This window comes from Sebastes umbrosus, chromosome 5 (genome assembly GCF_015220745.1).
Source record: "Sebastes umbrosus isolate fSebUmb1 chromosome 5, fSebUmb1.pri, whole genome shotgun sequence".
In the NCBI taxonomy this organism is placed as follows: domain Eukaryota; kingdom Metazoa; phylum Chordata; class Actinopteri; order Perciformes; family Sebastidae; genus Sebastes; species Sebastes umbrosus.
In genome coordinates, this window is record NC_051273.1 from 36,393,015 (window position 1) to 36,414,832 (window position 21,818).

The 21,818-nt window shown below is 40.6% G+C and overlaps 2 protein-coding genes across 8 annotated transcripts in view; both read right to left on the reverse strand.

Annotated features, from left to right (window-relative positions):
* The window catches only part of ptprfa (protein tyrosine phosphatase receptor type Fa), a 454,009-nt gene that overhangs the window by 367,757 nt on the left and 64,434 nt on the right, over positions 1-21,818 (reverse strand). The window lies entirely within an intron of this gene.
* LOC119488548 lies at positions 3,417-21,675 on the reverse strand. Its single transcript, XM_037770301.1, has 3 exons — positions 21,454-21,675; positions 20,442-21,308; positions 3,417-3,626 (listed from the first exon to the last, which is right to left on the reverse strand). The coding sequence occupies exons 2-3, from the start codon at positions 21,228-21,230 to the stop codon at positions 3,417-3,419; spliced, it is 999 nt and encodes a 332-aa protein (XP_037626229.1). The 5' UTR covers positions 21,231-21,308; positions 21,454-21,675.

The window sequence follows — 21,818 nt, forward strand, 5'->3', positions numbered from 1 at the left end:
ACAGTCTATGCATCTTTTACAATTATTTGATACATTGTTATTATAACAATATTGATTGTAGCCTTATATATAACATTGGACCGTCTAAAAATTTCTTATTCAGCCAGAAGACCACCATCTTGGTTCCAAAAAGCCAAGATGGCGACGGCCAAAATGCCGAACTTGAGGCTGCGACACCATAGTCCACAACCAACCGATGACTTCATGGTGACTACGTCCACTTCTTATGTACAGTCTATGGGTGGTATACTATGTGCAAATGAACGATCCATGTTACGGGCACTCAGAGCTCTCCGCACATTTGCCGGCGAGGGAATTTTGCCGGTTTGAAATCGGCAAAGTTTCCCTTCAACTCTACAAAAGAGCATAGTTGGTTAGTCGTGAGATGGGCAAATATGCTGTCTTGTATTAACTGTGTTAACCTGCTGGTATACTGACTGACTGAGAGTACAAAGAACCCCTACATCACTGAAGGTCTACTACAACCTACGTTACAAGGACGTACAACTGAATTACACTGTGACAATTTCTAGTGGGACTGGAAGGTCGTCTCTTTTTGTTCTTTTTTTTTTTCCTAAATTTTTTCGCTGAACATTTTCAACTCAACAGAGATTTGTTGCCTCAATCTGTTCAAGCTTTTGATTTGCAATTGTTTCTAGTTCAATCTAAATACATCTTAAGATGAATGTTTTAAAGTTTTCTGCTTTAGGTCTTTGGGAAAAAAAACTGAAAACCTCTCAGAGGGTTATCCATGTGCATCACATAACATCAAACCATGTACTCATCATAATAACAATATTGCCTCATTTATCATCACTCCAGTATTTTGGAGCAGGTAAATTCCGTTGATATGAAAGAACACATGGTGAAATGAGTTGTAGTAACATGTTGGACAGCCTGTCTTGACAAAATGGCGGCTTCATTAAGCTTACATCTTCATGGCTACAGAGGACTGTGGGATTAGCAGTTGATAATATTGTGGTTGAAAGACTCAGCAGCATCACTCATTGCATTGCTCACTTATAATGCCATATATGTCATACTGTGTTGAGGTTTGGGGAAATGTATATAAAACAAATATAGACCCGATAATTAAACTCCAGAAAAGAGCTATTAGAATAATACATAAAGCGTCTTACCGTGAAACTACAAATCCATTATTCAAGTCCGGTATCTTAACATTTTTGGATATCGTGCACGTAAAGACATTAGAAATACTTTTTCAAGTTAGGAATAAAAGCCTTCCTGTTGTATTAAAAAAGAAATTAAATTAAAAGAAGGACATTATAAGTCAAGAGGGTTGTGTATTTTTGAAACAGGTAAAGTGAGAACCAATGTAAAATATAAATGTGTGTCAGTTTTGGGAGTCAAATTATGGAATGGCTTAGTGATGAGTTGACATTTTGTAGCTCTCTGTTGAGCTTCAGAAAAGCCTTAAAATGTGAAATAATTAAGGATTACAATTTAGAGTAAATGTTATTTTTGTCTTTCCTTTGCAATGCTGATATTCTGGGTTATTTTATGGATTGTATAGGAGAAGCCAAATAAGCCTCGGGGCTTCAGCCTATTCCTTTTGGTCATTGATTATCTGAACGTTGTTGTGTGAAATGGATACAGTGTTGGTTTATATTCACACAGACTGTAACGTTTTGTTTTTTTTGATGTATGACCGAAATAGAACTATTCATTCATTCATTCAACATTGGGCCAGAACATAAATTGACCCAAGTGCTGTACTTAGATACGATTCTGAGGTTCCATTTTATGCATTTTTATACTCCACTACATCTCAATATTTGTGTTATTCCACTACATTTATATGACACCTCCAATTACTAGTTAATTAATGCATCAGTAATAATAAATCTATATTATAATATATAACAGCATAACACTCACAGGACACTGGATACTGTAAATACATTTTGCTGATTATAATTCTGTAACATTTTCAAAGCTGGATTGTTACAGTATGGTATTGATACTTTTACTGAAAAGGGTTAGTGTGTAGGATCTCCCGTTGTGCCAAGTGTGTCTGATAACTATGCTGGCCGGTGCGAAAACGCAAATGCCCTTTCTAGAGCCAGTGTTAACAGAGGGAACTGTAAAAACTAAATACATCATATATGGCAATAAGATTGATTGAATTATATTCACCAAAAGTATAAAACATTACATGTCCCTTATACATTCAAAAGAAAATACCACTAATTTGTGAGGGAAATGTCTTTAATCTTTGATTTTTGGGTTACTGGGAAAAAAATAATAAATAATGCCTGACAATGACGGATAGATTTGACTTCAGAACATGAAAAATCAAACCTTTTTACTGTATTCATTTTGACACTTTCTAACGTAATAGTCCTCAGAAGTGTATGATTTAACTTTTCCCCATGGTCTAATGTTAAAAAAGTTAACAAAAATCGCAATAAATTATAATATTGAATCACAATACTTGTAGAATCACAATAAATATCGAATCGGCACCCAAGTATGGTGATAGTATCGGATCGGGAGATAGGTGTATCGTCCCAGCCCTACTAACTTGTATAGTCCTTAGTACCTCATAATCTTGATTTTTGCTCACAGGTTTCATGTAATGTGCATTTTAAGCATCTGTGGATTTGTTAATTTGCCCTGAAGCACTTTGTCAGAAGATTACTCGACAAATTAAATGAATATCATGACTATTACCACAAAGCTCTATTAAAGAACAATCTGTTAGAGTTGACCTCTTACAGTGGAGGCTGGCTGAAACATGTAGGAGGGTAAAAGCATCCAACAAGGACAGCAAATAGAGCTCTCTATGTATCTGCACTGAATCACACTGGACTCAAAGTTTCACTCCTGCAGGCAAAGAGAAGTCTTCAGTGTGTGCTCCGTCTTGTTTGTTCATTCTTCTCTCTCTTGTCTCCCTAGCTTGCTATTTGTGTGAGTGTGCATGTGTGTGTGCAGTATGTGCCCGGAAACCTCATCTGTAGAGAACAACTCCATTGGGGTGTTTTGTTGTTAAGTGCAATCCATGAATCCTACAATTAAACCTGTGATAGGCAGATATTCAGAGAGCCACTATCAAAGTTCTAATGAAAAAGAAAGTCTCAAAAGGCATGTGAGCAGGTGGCCACGTTCAGCATGAAAACTTCACAAGTTGCTAAAAGGCAAGTGCTTACCTGTGCCAAGCTCCATGGAGGGAAAAAAAACAGAGAATCCTGAGGAGAATTAGTGCTAGCAGACTTCAGCGTTGTTCCTCAAAAGTAGCAGAGCCCATAACACAATCCCCCCTCCAACCAGATGCAGCACTGAGCCCGGGGGAGGTGTGCCGCCGCTGAGGTCAACCACAGGTAAGAGGCTCCGGAGCTCTGCAGCAGCGTGACTGATCTGAAGGCAGATCAGCTCCTAGTGGCTGGTAGAGCGGGTCAGAGCTGCTGATCTCTCCTGGGAGTGAAGAGCAGTGAACAGCCTGCAGCTCTGAGAGCAGGGGCCGGCCAGCAGTCCATGTCTACATGCATGATGTCACAGGTGTTGGGTTTCAGCTGGAGGCTGAGAGGCGGGCTCTGCTCCGCTGGGAAGCTCTGCTGAGAGTTTGACCCAGCGCAGGTAAGACTGACTCCTCCCTCGTGCTTTACCTGGCGTCAGCAGAGGAGAGCGAGCGGTAGGAGGGGGGGTTCGTTTGTTTGGAACAGACCAAGCCATTAATCGAACTGGGCTTTTAGAGACATTAGCACCAAAAGCCTTCGGTACCAATGTTAATAACAGGACACACTACTCAGCCGCTTCATAGAGGTGAGGTCCAAAAATCAGAAAGGAAAGCTGATTTTAAGGAACATCCCATTTAAGAGATACTCAGTGTATCAAAAATACTTGATTTAAATCCTCCTATAAATAAATTCTCAATTTTGAAATTCAAAAAAACTTCATAGAATTAGAGAAGTGTTTTTGTGTCATTCCCATGCACGTGCCCTGATCACATGGACTTTAAGGGTAACTTTGGTATTTTTCAACCTGGACCCTATTTCCCCATGTTTTTGTGTCTAAAGTTGAGTTTCCACCAAAAGTTCTCGGGACTTTTAGACCCAGGAACTACTTTTCAAGGAATTGAAAGGTTCCTTCAGCCCACTGTAGTCTGTGTTTCCACCGCGGTCTAAAGACCTGCGAAGATTAGGCTAGTTGGTCCGCTGATGTATTAAAAAGCATCATGAGATGAGACGAGGGCTGCTGGTGGTCAACACTCTGCAGCCTGCAGTTCAGTGTGTCCGCCTGTTTCATCTAGAAAACACGCTGGAAAAAAAAATGTTTAGTCTCACTGCGACAATATTTACTGCTGCATATATTTACTGATGCACGTTGGATGTGATGAATGAAATGCAGCGGAGGAAAATGAAACTAAGAGCGTCTGTCTCCACAGTAAATCATCTGTTGAGTGTTTTTTATAGGGGTGTAACGATTCATCTACTACATCGATGTATCGATTTATATTCCTACGATCCAACTACATCGATAGGTACTCGGCAAGTTGTCCTTCACGGGAGACGTATATCGATATAAAATCGTTCTGAAACGCAAAAATGGATTGTATTGATACTAATGATTTGCACCTTGTATTTAAGGATGACAAACGTTATGTCAAAGTGTTTTTTAGCACTTTTATTAGTGAAGAAATATTAAACGTTACTCCTGTTCACTCTCAGACATGCGCCAGCTCGCCAGCTCCGCCCTCTGCAGCGCGAGCACGCATCCATAGCGTGCATACAGACGAACGGCGCACTGGACTCCTCGCTCTCTCGCCCGGTAACGGCGTGAAGGGAGACGGGCACCAGTTCTGCATGAGCTGCCGGCGCTGCGATGCAGAGGAGCCGGTCGACGGAGTTTCATTTTAGGGGCATTACGAGAGCAGGCGCTATCAATCACTTGACGGGGACGGCTTCACCCACCGGTTTTTCATTCAGAGAAAATGACTTTCCTTTCACCGTCATGATATCTATGTACACGCAGCATCAGCCTCACATATCCAGACGGAGAGCAGACGGTCTGCGAGTCAAATTATCACGACGGGAGTAAAGTAGAAAACAAAACAGAAATTCAACTAACGTTAGTCTAACGTAGTTTTAAAGGTCCCATATTATAAAAAAGTGAAATTTTCATGTGTTTTTATTATAAAGCAGGTTTAAGTGTTATATAAATAATGTGAAAATATTGAAACACTCAATCCACAGGGAAATACACACAGCCCGTATTTAGAAACTCTGCATTTGAAACAAGCTGTCAGGATTTCTGTCCATTTGTGATGTCACAAATATACAATATTTAGACCCTTTACACAGATTTAAACGTAAAAATTCTAAATGTGTTCCAGTTTATTCCTGGTTGCAGCGTATGTGAATGTCATCAGCTGACACGAAGTACACATGGACCCAAGTTGCTGCCTAGCAACGCAATTCTGTTGCAATTTCGTCGCAATTCCTTCAAAATGCGCTAAAACAGAGCGTTTCAGACAGGGTAAATACAGGTTTTTTTTAACATTACAGCATGTAAACATGTTCTAGTAGAAACACAAAATACAAGTATGATCCTGAAAAAGAGCACGATATGGGACCTTTAAAATGTTGTTCCGTATGTTTTCATGTATGAAAAGAGCCCAAATGAACCCTGTAGGTGGACTACTGGATTACTATCAGCAGATTATTTAAACAGCGTTTGTAGAGGAATGATTCTGTTCCAAGCGGTCGGATCACTATCAGCTGTTTGATCACTATCAGCCGTTTGATCACTATCAGCTGTTTGATCACTATCAGCTGTTTGATCACTATCAGCTGTCTGATCACTATCAGCTGTTTGATCACTATCAGCTGTTTGATCACTATCAGCGGTTGATCTCTGTATTATTGATCTACTGTTTATATTGAAAATGAGGACAGAAGCAGCAGGTTAAACCACTGTTCATTTAACTTCAATAGAAGTTGGTTTATTATATTTTGTGTTAAACATTGCACTGCCTTGTGTCTTGAGAACTGAATCAGCAGGTCCTGAAGTTGCACTTTTTATTATTTTCAAATAAAATCCTGACCTGCTCTGTCCAGTATCAGATATTTATTTCACAGTCACACTGATTACATTTTTGGCAACAAAAGTTGCTGTATCGATTTCAACTCATTGTATCGTATCGTATTGCTCTAGATGAGCCAAATATCGTCCTTGAATCGTATCGGAAACCATGGAAACCGTATCGTATCATATCGTTGTAAAACGTATCGTTACACCCCTAGTTATTTATTTGTGCTTTAGAACGTTAACGGCATGAAACAATCAGAAAATAACTTTTCTCTCTGTCATTTACAGCACCGTCTTACTGCTACGTCTCTCTCTCTTCTACCGCTCGCACCATGTCTCTCTCTTGTTCTCTCTGTCTTTTTTTAAATGAGTCGGAGAAGCTGACGGCAGAGCCGAACATTACTTTCAATGTTATTAAGCAAAAAGAAATGCTCTCCTCTCGTCCTAAATCGATACCGGAGTACTTCCTTGTTTATGAATGAAACGGTTCATGAGTAGAAGCTGTTGAAGCAGCAGTGCTGTGTGCATGTTTGACCAATCAGCAACGGTCATCCCCGCACACTCCACCCAAAAGTGGCAGTACTTTCAGAAAGTACTACTCCCCAACCAGGGCTTTTTGGGGGGGTAAAAAGGTCCCGTAAAATGTCCCCTGAACTTAATTTAGACCCTGGTCCCTGCGGTCGAAACACAACGAGTTCCTCAAAAGGTTCTTAGTTCCAGGGGAAAGTTCCTGCGGTCGAAACAGGGCTAAAGTGACTAATGGGGGCAACACTTAAAATTGGTCCAGTATTGAGGGAGTACACTACAGACATCAGTCGCTAAACGGGCTGCTATGGAATTTCTCAGGGTAATTCCTCATCGTCAATTTACCTAAACTGACGAAAAAAAAGTAAGGTTTGCCGAAAAGCATGTTGTTTGCATCACTCTAAATCATTTGTCTTCAGTCTCACCTTCCCTCCTCAGGAAGGCAGTGAAGCCTTCTTGTTTCTATGGCTGATGGTAACAGGTAGGTTTAACCATCATGCTTGCTTTTCTGAGAAACTATGACCGCGATGTTGGTTTGTACCAAACAGCACCAGACCATCTTTCCTGAAACATACGGATTATAGTCTCATTGCACTGTAACCTGGATGTCCATGCAAGACCCCCCGATTCAAGATGTTGTTTCAAATCCAGATCACTGCACATTTCTCCAATCCATCCCATATCACCATTAATAGCTAAAACTAGCGCGAACTTCTGAACTCCAAAAGCTTGTCTATTTTTCACTTTACACAGTGGATTTTAATGGCTTTCCTGGGTCACAACCTTTGCTCCACAAATGGAGCAGCATGTAAGCTGTCAAATCCAGAAAGGAAAAAGGAAAGTACACTGAGTTTGGAGTCCTGGGGGTTTTCTCACAGGAACAGAGCTCAAAAGCAAAGAACAAAAGGGGCACAGTATGGGCACATATTTCCCTGACAATTAAATGTCCAGAGCTTACAAAATAAATGAGCTATAATTACTTCCATTAACTTGGAATGTGAGAGGCGGAGATCAAGATAGGAACACAACTACAATTATTTCATACCTCGTGTCTTAACCATAAATGCAAGATGAAATCTCAACAAAGGGCAGAATAGAAAAGATGAACATGAAAAATCCAAGACTGCTTCAAGACCGACTATATATTTAGTAGACGTCATTATCTGAAATATGTTTGTCAATGCATGTTTTATCCAGTGATCACTTTACTGAGGATTCAGACAGACAATTAATATTTACTAGGGGTGGGGGGAAAAAAACGATTCACCTATGTATCGCGATTTCTTTTTATGATTTTGAAATTGTGCGGAGTCTGCAGTTATGCGGGGGCTATACCGGACCGTCATGGTGAAAAGGGAGATGGCAAAAGAAGGCAAAGCTCTTGATTTACTAGTCCATCTACATTCCAACCCTCACCTATGGTCATGAGCTTTGGGTAGTGACCGAACGAATGAGATCGCGGATACAAGCAGCCGAAATGAACTTCCTCCGTAGGGCGGCTGGGCTCATTGACGGGAAAAGCAGAGCTAGACATCATGGACAGGTAATATTATCGTCTTGCGTGAACGTGCGGTCAAGCCGGCCATCGCTCTCATCACCGTGGTCAAATGGGCCGACGCTACAACTGTAGAGCACCATATACTGTACTGACATTTGTGTTCTCTGCATTGAAACGGCCCCGATGGAGCTGACCATGGATGGATAAAGAGAACGGAGCTGACAGGAGAGCTAGAGACCACCTTGGAGAAGTTAGAGGAAGTAGACACGTGGGACTACGTCCGGTTTTCAAAATAAGGTGTTAACAAAGGGAACTGTATATACAAAATATATATATGGAAATAAGATTGATTGGATTATATTATCACTATTATTATTATTATTATTATTATTATTATTATCATAACCAGAAGTATAAAACATTACATGTCCCTTAAAAAGAAAATACCACTAATCTGTGAGGGAAATGTCTTTTTTTTTTTTTTTTTTTTGGTTGCTGAAAAAAATTTAATAAATAATTCCCGACAATAACTGATATGTTTGACTTCAGGACATCTCTGACTACATACATGATGAAAATCAAACATTCTTACTGGATTAATTTAGATATTTTCCAAAGTAAAAGTCCCTAGAAGTTTATGATTACATTTTTCCTATGGTCTAGTCTTAAAAAAGTGAACAAAAATCACAATAAATCGCAATATCGAATCGCAATACTTAAAAATTGCAATACATATCTAATCAGCACCCAAGTATCATGATAGTATCGAAACGCGAGATAGGTGTATCGTCCCAGCCCTAGTATTTACCAATTCATATTTATATGGACTGAACCTATAATGTAACTAAGGAGATAGTCAAAGCATGTATTCATTTCACATTAGGTTATTAACATGAAGTATTATGTTATAAATGGTTATTACCAAATTCATTTTAGCTTATTTCTGTTTAACAATTAAGCATTGTGTTATTAACAGTAACTGACTATTGAGTATTAGGTATTTAATGTTATTAACTATTAGCAAGCCTGTCATTGTTAATAAGTAATATGTTATTAATTATTGAGTAATCAGTTAGACGTTGTGAAAGGTAATACATATTTAAGATTAGGTTATTCATGGTTATTATTAGGGCTGTCAAAGTTAACACGATAAAGTGTTAACATAAATCCAATTTTTAAGTTGTATTGGTTTCAGTTTTAAAAGATGAAAATGTGAAGATACTGTTATCATATGAAACTAAGAAAACCTAATGAATCCATCGGTACCATCCATGTCATACTAGCTTGTAGCAAAAAAGGCTAAATAACGCTCCAAACTAATGCTAAATTTTGGCGAAGAAAAACTGGCATGACCATTTTCAAAGAGGTTCCTTGACCTCTGACCTCCAGATATGTGAATGAAAATGGGTTCTATGGGTACCCACGAGTCTCCAGACATGCCCACTTTATGATAATCACATGCACATAATAAATATATACATACATTTACATAAAGCAGCATATTTGCCCACTCCCGTGTTGATAAGAGGATTAAATACTTGACAAATCTCCCTTTATGGTACATTTGAACAGATAAAACATGTGCGATTAATTTGTGATTAATCACGATTAACTTTGGATAATTATGCAATTAATCACGATTAAATATTTTAATCGATTGACAGCCCTGGTTTTTGTGTAATGAGTGCTGGGTTGATATTTAGTTTTTAGTCACTATTGGGTCTTAGGATTCATGTTTATCAACTATTAAATATTAGATTACTAATGTTATTGCCTCTTGCTATTATCTGTTATTAAACACTATTAACTAATGCTTATTAGGTTATTAATAATCCATAGAAGCATCAGTAAAAAATATCAATTATTAGCTTTTTCAAATATATTATTATTATTGTATTCTCTAGACTGTCTTGCACTATTGATACTGTGCTGCTGGTTTATTAAATCAATGGGAGTTTATTACAATTGTTCCAAAATCGAAGCAGATTATTTTTCAACCATTTCGCATTTTTAGTAGCAAAGCAGATGGTTTTTTTTTGTTTGTTTTCTTCCCAGTATGCAGTTAAATATGGATTGAATCTTGTTGTTAAAACTAATTTTCATGCTTTTTTAAACGCATTTATTTAAAAGATTAGAGCGCCCGGCATGTTTTGATCAGTGCTCATCAGGCAGCCACTGCCATGGCCAATAACTGAAATAACTGAAGCAAATGATAAGTACATAAAGATACAGAACCACTCATGGCCTCTAGACTGTAAAAACGAATGCAGGGTTTTTCTAATTTTATTTGTTCAAAATATAGAATGGAATATTAGCCTTGTTATGTTCAACCCGTTCTCACTCCCATCTCATCAAGTACCGCAGCTTGGTCAGTGGCCCTCAGCGGCTGTTTCCGACACATCGAGGCTAAGTGGTTTTGTTGCCGAAACCTTACTTCCTGTGAAGACAGAAGTTTATTCTGAAAATACGCCATGCATAACGAGTGTATATTGACACGCCGTCCCTGACGCGTCCAAAACTGAAGCTAGAGGGTTCATTTCAAAATAAAAGCCCTGAAGCTTTTTTTCTGTGGACAGAATTCCTTCATTTGTTAACACAAGGCTTTTATTCTGAAATATGTGCTGGACTTTGAGAATTCCATGAATGAATATAGTACGGGGTTTTAATTGTGGATTATTACTATTATTTACAAATTACCATACGTTTCTTAACCTTTCTCTGTCTAAAATAAATATAAATGACATTTATAATGAAATTAAATGGCCATTATGAAAGGCAAACTCTATGTGGAAAGAAAGTGCTGACAGCAGCAGATGCAGCAGCAGAAACGCAGCAGACACGCAGCTGAAACGCAGCTGGTGTGATCACCCAACACGTGAATCACGCAGCCACCATGCAACGCAGCTGCGAAACGCAGCCGCCACGCGGTCCTGACGTTCCCAGTGTGGACAAAGCGTTGGGGCCACTGACCAAGCCTCTGTATTCAACGAGTTGGGAATGAGAATGTGTTGCAAAGTTAAATGTGACTTTGCGTCAGGCAACGCGAACACCGCAGAAGTTTCATTGGACATCAGAGCCAGGAGGTGGCATGTCCGGGCAAATACTTCACATCCGTTAAAACCACAACAACCACCTTATTAATTTTAGGCACAGGAGCTCCTCCTCATCATCCAACTCTAACATCATTTATTTCCAGCCATGGAGTTGTGTTGGGCCAAACTTATATGGAACTATTGAATCACACCTATCGAAGACCGCCTGACAAAGGATCAAAATCCAAAAGAAATTACATCCTTGCAATCCGCTACAGTACAATGCATATGCGCACAGCCACAGGAGTATAAATCAAGCATTAAACATCTCCACTGACTACCTGTTCAGAACAGAGCTGACTTTAAAGGTGCTAAATTCCATATTCAGAGCATTAATATGGCATCAAACAACTATTTGCTATGTAAAGATATAATGGAATAATGTCTATCTGAGCAGAGAATGAAGTCTCTCTCCTTCTGTGTGTGTTGTAATCAGAGCTTCTCTGCGCTGTACACGCATTTCTGTGCATGTGAGTTCCCGTGTATATGCCCCACTGGCTAGCTAATCATCGCCGCCGCTCTACGCTGCGCTCATACGTTACCACTGATAAGACACGTCTCAGACGCAAAGAAAACAACTTACAAGTTCCTCCTCAATTCAGACACTTAAAGAAAAAGATGCCAACACCAAACAACCATCAGAATAACAGTAGTTCTAGCAGTAATATTGATTTGGTTCAGAAGAACTTCATCGAATGAGGGTAAAGGGGACAATGGCACAAGCCACTATAGAAAGGTGAAGTCCCGCCCCTTCCGGTAGAGCCCATGGGACCTTATTCCAGAAGAAATATGTACGATAATCAACGACGAGAGACAAATCATTTTTTGATCCTGTTTGAATTGCGCCACGAATCACACATTTGACACGATTGACATTTGTCAATTGAAAAGATATTTTTTTAAGTCAAGAAAGTCTCAGTTTGTCGTAGTATCATTTAGTTTTGTGTGAAACCGCTCAGTGAACTACATCTCACGTCTCGTACAATATACGTCACCAACGCTAGCTAGCTAGCTAACTATGTTCCACGCACAAATGTAACGTGATCTGACCTGATGTGTTTTATCCAGAGACTCCTGGTCTGTTTATCAGCTGGGAAGAGAAAGAATGAGTCAGACCTGTTGCTGGTGTGAGTTCATCCCAGTACAAAACACATAGGCGGGAGGCAGGTGACGTCACTTACGCGACTTTTGGGTGTAGGCTATAGTCTTTCTTATTACGTATTTTCAGTAATTAGAAAGTTTTATAACAGTTTTATAACAAACTGAGACTTTCTTGAATTGCAAAATCATCTTTTAAATTGACAAACATCATCTGTGTGATTCATGGTGCAATTCAAACGGGATCAAAAATATTTGTCTCTCTCCGTTGAGTACAGTTCATATTTCTTTCCGAAATAAGGTCCCATGGTGGTCCACCAGAAGGGGGGGGGGTCTTTGCCTCTCTATACTGTACAGGTATCTGCTTGATTGACAGTTGTCACCGCCTATGACATTCCACCTTGCTCACTGCATCTCCGTGCCATCCAGGCTTCTCCACCAATCCAGATTTCTGGCTCTGGCAGCCAGTAGTAAACCTCTACCCTTCCCCACAGTCTATGGTGCTGAACCTTCTGGAAAAAGATCAATCTAGCAATGTTAAAAGGGACCTGAGTACAAGTACAAGAAAAAAAAAAATCTTGTTTATTTATTAACAAGCCAAGAATAAGCTTGAACCTTCCATTTACAAAAGAGGGGTTTTACCACAGCAGGACCTGGTTCAACACAAATAAGCAAGTCAGTGGCATTAAATCCATCTGCAACAAAGAGCATCTCTCTTTACCTCTGCTATGGCTGCTCTGACGGGGTATCCATTTCAACTTAACATCACAGAGCACATTTAAAAAGTCTGCCAGCTCATGTTTCTCATAAAGATTTATCATTTCAGCGAAATGAACTCCTGCAATTTCACAGGGTCAAAAGACACATCAAACAAGCTGTAGTTCCCCCTGAAAGTGAGCGGCCACCTGGTAGAGGAAACTGGCTTTAATACCGTTCCCTTCACTCCGTTACAAAGAGCCGCCTGGCATCTGTGATTAGTGACGTGAGCTGGCTGTTAATAACCTTTTGAAGTCATAGATTCAGAAACAAAATGTGTCAGGCCAAAATCCAATAATACTGGAGGTGAACTGATCACTGACTTTAAAAGAAAATTGGTTGGAGTCTTGAGTCAGCGACTGTGCAGCTGGGTGCAATGCATCACTTTTCTCCTCCAGGAAAGAGCTCTGACACCCCCTTTAGGGGCGGGCTGCTCATAGGAAACTTCTGACTGACTGTCAAGAACACACACGCACTCTCCTGCAAACATTTACAATTTCTGAAATCAGCACATTGTTCACATTGTGGCAGCTGCCAATTCTCTGGTGCTTGCTGTTGTTTCCCTTTTCCCTGGTGTTTTTTTGGTTGAGTTGCTGAGTGATTAGAGGGTTATTCAGTTCACCTGTTGCGCAGGGTGTGGGGACTGGCTCTTAAATGATAGTTGAGAGCAGCTTGGTGCATTCCCCTCTTGGCCAATCAGGGTGTAACGACGCCCTTTCTGTAGGGCTTAAAAGAGGAGGGAAACTGCACACCCAGGGTCATTCTGATTTCTCCTTCACTCAATGCAGCATGTGTTATCAGCTTTATCAGAAACTCTGGTCTGTTTTGGGCCCTTTTGGGATTCTGTGATCTTTGTGTTTTGTTTGTTGAGAGTGTTGACTCTCCTAGTTGGGGAAATAAGTTAAGTGCCAACCAATTGGGTTACCTGCACTGGGACGTTTAGTACTATTTGTGCAATGATCTGGCTTGCCTTACAATAGCCTAACGCCTGCAGGCTGTATTTTTGTATTCTATTCATTTGTTGATTTTCAATGAAACCCTTTATACCCATTTCTTTTAGTGTATTTTATTTGGGAAAACTTTAAAGGAGGGTAAAAGGAAAAGTAAAACCAATATTTCAGTTTCCTTAATTGTTTATTATTGAAGAGGCATTTGTTCATTATTATTATTAAGAAGGCATTTTATTTTATATTATTATGTGGATGGGAACAGTTTTTCAGTCTTCTGACTGAACAACTAAAGTCTGGGGAACTCAGTACCGCCACAACATAATAATGCTGCTTTTCTGCAGGACTGCTCCACATGAAACTCTGTGAAAGGTACATTTGTGGGTGAAAAGTTCTTTGTGTCAATCCCAGAACTGACTGAGAAAAGCTGAGGAAAGTAGCAGTTTACCACACCTGCTCCATGTACTGATCAGTTAGTCAATATTCACCACTTTATTGGTTGGCGAATATAATAATGTATGTAATACATTATATATTGTATACAATACAACTGTTCTTTGTGTTTGTTTTGAGGGTTTACTGAACTCTTCTATGCTTTGTATGACTGCTGCTGTTAAAATATTTTAGTAACAACAGACAAAGTTGTCCCTCATCTGGCGATAGCACTGTGCTTTCCTACGCTGTGACAAGAGTGTGTGGATGAAGCATTAAGTTATTAAATTGAACTCATGTCCTCTGGCTCTCTATGCTTCGTAAGGTTACAACTCCACTGCTCGTTTTAGTCGTTAATGCAAAACCTCACCTCAGTGAGTCTGCGACTTGCCTTAAGTCTGTTTAGTTTATACAGAAGTAAGCCTGCTACAACGGTTGCAATGGCAACGGTCCCAATTCTCCCGATTTATGACAAATGTTCACACCTTTATTTCCTTTTCGTTATCTCAATCTGTTTGTGGCGCTGTACACAGTGTATATGCCCTACTGTTTCCACCCGGACAACAATACAGCTACACCAGATGTTGTTTTCTGGGGGAAGAGGGCTGCACATTTTCAGTGCGCGCTGCACCCAAAGTTGGGCTTCACTCGATGCAGCAAAAAGCCGCCGTGGTGTGGCGCAATCCATTGGAAATAACAGGTTTCAGAGCGCAGTGGTGGCGTTGTCACGTAGTGTCTGAAAGGACCTTCAGTGAGTGAGAGAGTAGGAGAAAGAAATAAGCCTACACAAGCAGGGGCAGAAAATGAATGAATGAGTGAATGAAAGGAAACTGATGATGCCAGAGTTCACACAAGTTCACACCCGAGGGGCCAGTTACTCTGTATTTTAGAATTAAAAGTAGGCTATTTAACATAAAACTGCCATTGCAATGTACTTTATAATTAGAATTATTTTGAAATTTTCATTCTTTAAAGCTTCAGTAGGCAGTATATTTTTGGCATCATTGGGCAAAAATCCCATAATAATCTTTCAGCATATTTTAATTGTAATATTGTTCTGAGAGATAACTAGACTTCTGCACCTCCTCATGGCTCTGTTTTCAGGCTTTAGAACATCTAGCCCGGGACAGGAGATTTTGACCAATCGCAGGTCATTTCAGAGAGCATCCCTATTGGCTAGCTCCGGCCGGTAGGTGGTGCTTGGCATTAGGAGCACCGGAGGACACAGATGCACATGATTTTTTTCAGATTACCTGTCTCATGCACTGATGTCAGGATATAGTGACCGTTTTATAAACATAACTTTTTTTATTTATATTTGCTCCATTTCTACCCACTGCAGCTTTAAGTCACCAGAATGCAGGAAACAAAGTTAGGCTTGGCGAGTATGAACTGACCTTCTCATCTACCGATGCTGATCTTGACTGTGCCTACCTCGCTCTGTCTCGTTGAGCTGTAGTTTAACCCTCGCACCATTCTCCAGTATTTACCATGTAGCTAAATGCCAGACTGAGAAATGAGTTGAAAACAGCTTGAAACAGCAGACTGAAGCACGGATACTAATCAGGGGAGTGATCTGAAGCATTATGCGCTCGACTCTTTGAATGTTAAATGCCGTTTTTTGTAATTGAGCAGGATTCAGTGGAGTTCTCAGGAGAGGAGAGGATGACAGTCTGTTCCACTGTGCACTATAGACTATGACAGTTCTTAGATATGAGATCACTAACAAACTTTACCTTCTAATGTTTTCTCACCACGTCTGTCAAACTGCCATAAAAGGGGTATAATCTATTTGCCTTGCATTTTCATTCAGCTCTGCTGCTCTCTATTTTTAGCTTGAGCGTTCTCATTGTGACACGGCAGTGCTTAATATAGCCTGTTGTATGAATACTACAGCACACAGGCACTAATATTTAGATACAGTATGTCTCTATTTGTTCCAGAAGAACATCACACGAATATGGCATGAAGCATTTTAGGCCTTGGTAAAAAAAATACCAATACACTGATGCATTGCATTTCTTTTACAAATCAATATCTGCTCTGAAAATGCTGATGCAGACAACCTGCTGGTTTCTATTGAGCCCTCCACAGTCGTCACGGCTTGCGCTCCAGCCTCGGTCTGGGTCTCACTCACATGAACGGAGGAAGGGAAATAACTCTTGATTTGGCTATTTGTGCGTTTTACAGCTTTAAAAACTGACTTTCTGCAGTGAGGACATATTAACAGTAATCAGTGTGATCGTGTCGCCTTATCAGATTAGTGAAGTCACAGACTCTGTAGATTTATGTATGGGCAGCGTGATGCACAGAGCGCCATTATCCTCTATAGCATGCATTAACATTTTCTTTCTCTAATTACAAATACAGCCTCAGTTCATCAGCGGATAATTAAAGGTCTGTCTAAAGGTTTTCTGGTGGCTGTGTGACAGCCACACACCAATGAAATATTCATGGGGTGGCAAGAGGGTGGCATGGAGACTTTAAGTGGGGGCAGAAATATATGATTTGATTGCAAACAATCACATAATATATCAATATTTGTTTGGAAAAGCCCCCAAATGAAGATATTTTAAATCAAAAACTAGGGCTGTCAAAGTTAATGCGATAAAACTCGATAACGTAAATTTGTTTTAACAGCGCTAATTTCTTTAACGCATTTACGTAAATTGTGATTTTTAGGTTGTATCGGCTCAGTTTTGAAGTTAAAGTGAAGATACTGACATCATATGAAACTAGAAAAACCTAAAGAATGCATCGGTACCAACCATGTCTAACCATAGCTTGTCGGAAAGGAGGATAAATAAAGCTGCAAACTTCTGCTAAATTCTGGTGAGGAAAAACTGTCCTGGCCATTTTCAAAGGGGTCCCTTGACCTCTGACCTCCAGATCAGTGAATGTAAATGAGTTCTATGGGTACCCACGAGTCTCCCCTTTACAGACATGCCCACTTTATGATAATCACATGCAGTTTGGGGCAAGTCATAGTCAAGTCAGCACACTGACACACTGACAGCTGTTGTTGCCTGTTGGGCTGCAGTTTGCCATGTTATGATTGGAGCATATTGTTTTATGCTAAATGCAGTACCTGTGAGGGTTTCTGGACAATATCTATCATTGTTTTGTGTTGATGATTGATTTTCAATAATAAATATATACATACATTTGCATAAAGCAGCACATTTGTCCACTCCCATGTTGATAAGAGTATTAAATACTTAACAAATCTCCCTTTAAGATACATTTTGTACCGATAAAAAATTTGTGATTAATTTGAGATTAATCGCTATTCACTATGGACAATCATGAGCATAATGCCGATAGATATATCGCAATATATAAAAAAACATTGCATAAGGCAAAAAATGGCATAAGCTGTTAAAGCACCTCATGATCAGGTCATGCAAGTTGCACCAGCTTGGCCACATGAAGGTAAACAGTGTAGAGTAATATATAATGTTCATAAGTAATGATATTTAGTGTTGTCTGTATTGATATATCAACATAATAGAAATATAATGTAGTAAGACAGTGCAGTATGACATGTTAACATAATATAGTATGATAAAGCAAAGTACAGTACAGGATATAAGGATATTACATTGCCCCTTATACTATATAAGGGGCAATGTAATAATAATATAGTATCGTACAGCAGTATAACTGCATACTGATAACCGCAGTAGTGATCTCAATCACTAACCTAATCAGCAGCAGACATTTTCTGTCCATCCAGCTTAGACTACAGTACGTCAGCCAGCTCTCACCGGTCCAGACTCCTCATTTCCTCATGCTAGGTAATTATTCGTCCTCCACATGAGACAATCTGATATTCAGCATCTTTGTGCTTCAATGCGTGTCAGTTGTGAGTATTAATATTTAGAAAATCAACATGTCAGCACATGCGAGGGGCGATGGAAACCACAGGATCACATGGCCACAAGCCTGATGAGAGTCTTGATGAGTAGGGAGGAAGCGGCAGCCCGGCAATGTGCTCCAACGCTAATGCTCACAATCTAAGCCCATAACCTGCCACATGACTGACACGGCTGGCTCCCGTATAATTCTTCTCACGCAGTCAAAATCACTCCTAATATCCACAGGAATCCGAATGTGTTCATCAGTGGCAATCAGTAGCCCCCTCTTCACAACACGCCTGATGATCTGTGCTCATCATGTTTTATAGTGCTTCATGACACCCACAGAGTCCACGGATGTGCTGTCCCAGGGGGCCACAATAATGAGGCGATAACAACCCACATGTTTGTAGGAGCTGATGCCGCAGGTATGAGCTCCGCATCCACACACACCTGTCCCACCATGAGAGGAGCTGTGTTTATTCAGCAACAAAATGAGATCTAATGACAAGAGCAGCTGCAGCAGTAAAGCATATTCCACAGGGTGTTTCAGTACTGATGCTGATAGCTGATTCACAGCGCTGTGGTCAGCTGATTACTGGTTTCATAGCTAGAGCCAATCAATGTAATCCTCACATCATGCTTATATTCAAGATTCAAGAGTTTTATTTGCCATTTGCACCTAAGTACATTGGAATTCTGAGCAGTTTACACTGAGTCAGCTTTAAAAAAGTAGAAAAGGCACAAGGTAATTACAGTACAAAATAAGTAGCACATTCAACTCAACACAATAAATACATAAATTATTAAAATATAAAACGCCCTCAGTGTAGTCAGTAAACTAAACTACCCTCTGCATAGGAACGTATTTGCATAAAAACACACAATTCAAATGATTATGATTATTTAAAGGGACTGTTTGTAACTTTAAGCGTATAAATGTACCGGGTCGGGACACATGCGCGCTCGCATATGCGTGCTCGCGTGTCGCCGGCGTCTCCGCTCCTCTGACTGCTTGCCTTCACTCAGACAGCGCGCGTGCGTTCTCGCGTTCTCGCGTACTCACGTACTCACTCCACCTCTAGATGTGAACGTGCGCTCACTCCACACTGCAGAAGAGTTAGTTTAGCTCTGAGAATATCTAATGAATGTACAGTGGACGTTTGTGCAGAAATAACTGCTGCAGCTCCTCCAGACCAACAGAGGTTTCCCGTGTCTTGTGAAGTGACGGGACTATGCAGAGAGAAACGTTATTGTCTCGTTACCGACCGGGTGCCGGTGTCTTCCTGCTCTCTCCGGCTGCGGGCGGAGGGAGACGAGTTTCTCGCTGCGGAGCACCAAACGGAGAAGCAAACACAGTATCAGCATTGATTCATGGAGAGACCTCCGTCTGGTCAGCTAACATTACTGCCAAGCAGCTGAAATATAGAGTGATATTGTGGTTTTAGCTGACGTGTGTCGCCTCACTGTGTTGAGCGATGCTCGTTCATATCTATGTAGAGCGAGCACAAGCACGAGCCCAACGCTGACTTTCGTTGATTTCACAGCCACAGGTGTCGCTGTTAACAAGCATTTCTGAAAGTTACAAATAGTCCCTTTAAATATTTGCTTTGATTAAAAGAAATCTTGGCAAGCTGCTTAGAGCTAGTGTTAGGAAGTTAAACGGGTCATAATTCTCTCTCTTATACAGTATCTATTTTATATTGATGTGATATTAACATAATCACTTCCTGTATTAGATTGTTTTGTCCACCTTTGCACCGTCACTGTGTGTGTTCTTTCCACCTTGAGTGATGGAGATACTTTCCAGCTCTCTCACAGTCACTTGTTGAAATGGTAAACTCACCTGAACCTGTCTGCAGAATGCGGACAGCCGTGGTGTCCCTCACATTTATAGGCTTATTGAATGAACTAATGTATGAGTTATCTTCACACTTAAAAACACACGTCCCCCCCACCCCCTTAAAATAACCTCATTTATTGTCATTGAATAAGAGTGCATTTATGTTTCTAGTAAAACAATACACCATCATTGTGATACAGTATGTCTTGTACACCTTACAGTGAAGGTGTCAGTAAATAAATATCTAAACATAATAAATAAGGTTTAATGATCTTTAATTACAACAGTTCTGATCGGTCAGGAATAGACGTGGTTTTAAATATTATTATAGATATTCGATCTTACAGCATCTTCGGCGATACTCCGAGCGATTTCTTCCGCGACGTCTTCAATCTCCCGAGAGTTTTGAGATTGCAGCAGCGCGTACTCGGAGTCCGGCACGTCAACCAAGAGAGGGTCCGTGATGTCGTTCAACTGCTTCTTAATGATGATTGTGACATACGTGATGTCTTTCATCGCAATCACGACGTCCGACGAAGGCGTTACCGCATGGCGGTCTTCGGCGTCTGAGGGTTCCGGTTCCACATCTGATTGTTCGCAGATGGTCCTCTGCTTGCGCGGTCGAGGCGAGAACACCGACTTCATCTTGCCGATGAACGCCTGGCACATTTTGCAGGCGTGCAGAATCATGTTGTTGAGTCTGCTGGGAGGTGTGAGGCGCTGAACTATGCCCTCGGGGCTGGAGAGGGCACTTCGGACGCTCTCCGAAACCTCTTCAGAGATCAATGTCGTCAAGCTTTTGGAGCTCGGACACTGAACTGAGACGTCGACGCCCAGAGCTTCGGCAAAACCCTGAGAGATTGTGTCGCCCAGATTGATTTGGACGTCGTCCTCAGACGCCAGGGTCGTGCTCCCCAGAGATTTCAGGAAAGATTTTGTCAAGGCCGCTGTCATGTCCAACAGCAACTCTCCCATCATGGTCATAGTGGCGTCGTCGGGGCTGCCGGATTTCAAAAATCCCCACTGATCCGCCGTCATCCCCTTAAAGAAGGAGTTGAGCAGCTTGGAAACAACGTGACGGACGTTGAACTCTGGCATGATGGCTTCTGGCTGGGAAGTTCTTGATGATACCATGATGCTGATTTACGGTCAATTCTTGTCGATGCTTTGTGGTTTTTGGAGAGAAATTCACTGCTTCTCTCAGTAGAAAGTCTAATGAGTGAAAATAATCGTTAGTTGCAGCCCTAATTATTATTAACTAACATGTAAGCTGCATTTAAATGTTGAGGCTAATTTTAACGGCTTCATGTACTGTTGGGAGGTGTAATCTAAAGCAATGCATTCATAAAATTCATACCTCTTCCTCTTGAGACAACTGCTTCTCTCAGTCAATGTGTTTTGTCTGATCGAGTCTTCAGATTCAACTACAGTTGTGTGATTCTGGGACTCTCTCCTGAATGTCACTCCTTTATGATGTCACCGCTCCTTTCTGATGTCACCACTCCTTTAATTCATCAGTGTTCCATCTAGTGATGTCACGATGCAGTGATGATGTCACCACTGCTGTGATGTCACCCAAACACACCTGCACACACACCTGCACACTGCACACACACACACACATGCACACTACACAGAAACGTGCACACACGTGCACACTACTCACACACACGCTCACACATGCACACACGAGCACACCACACACACACACACTACATACAC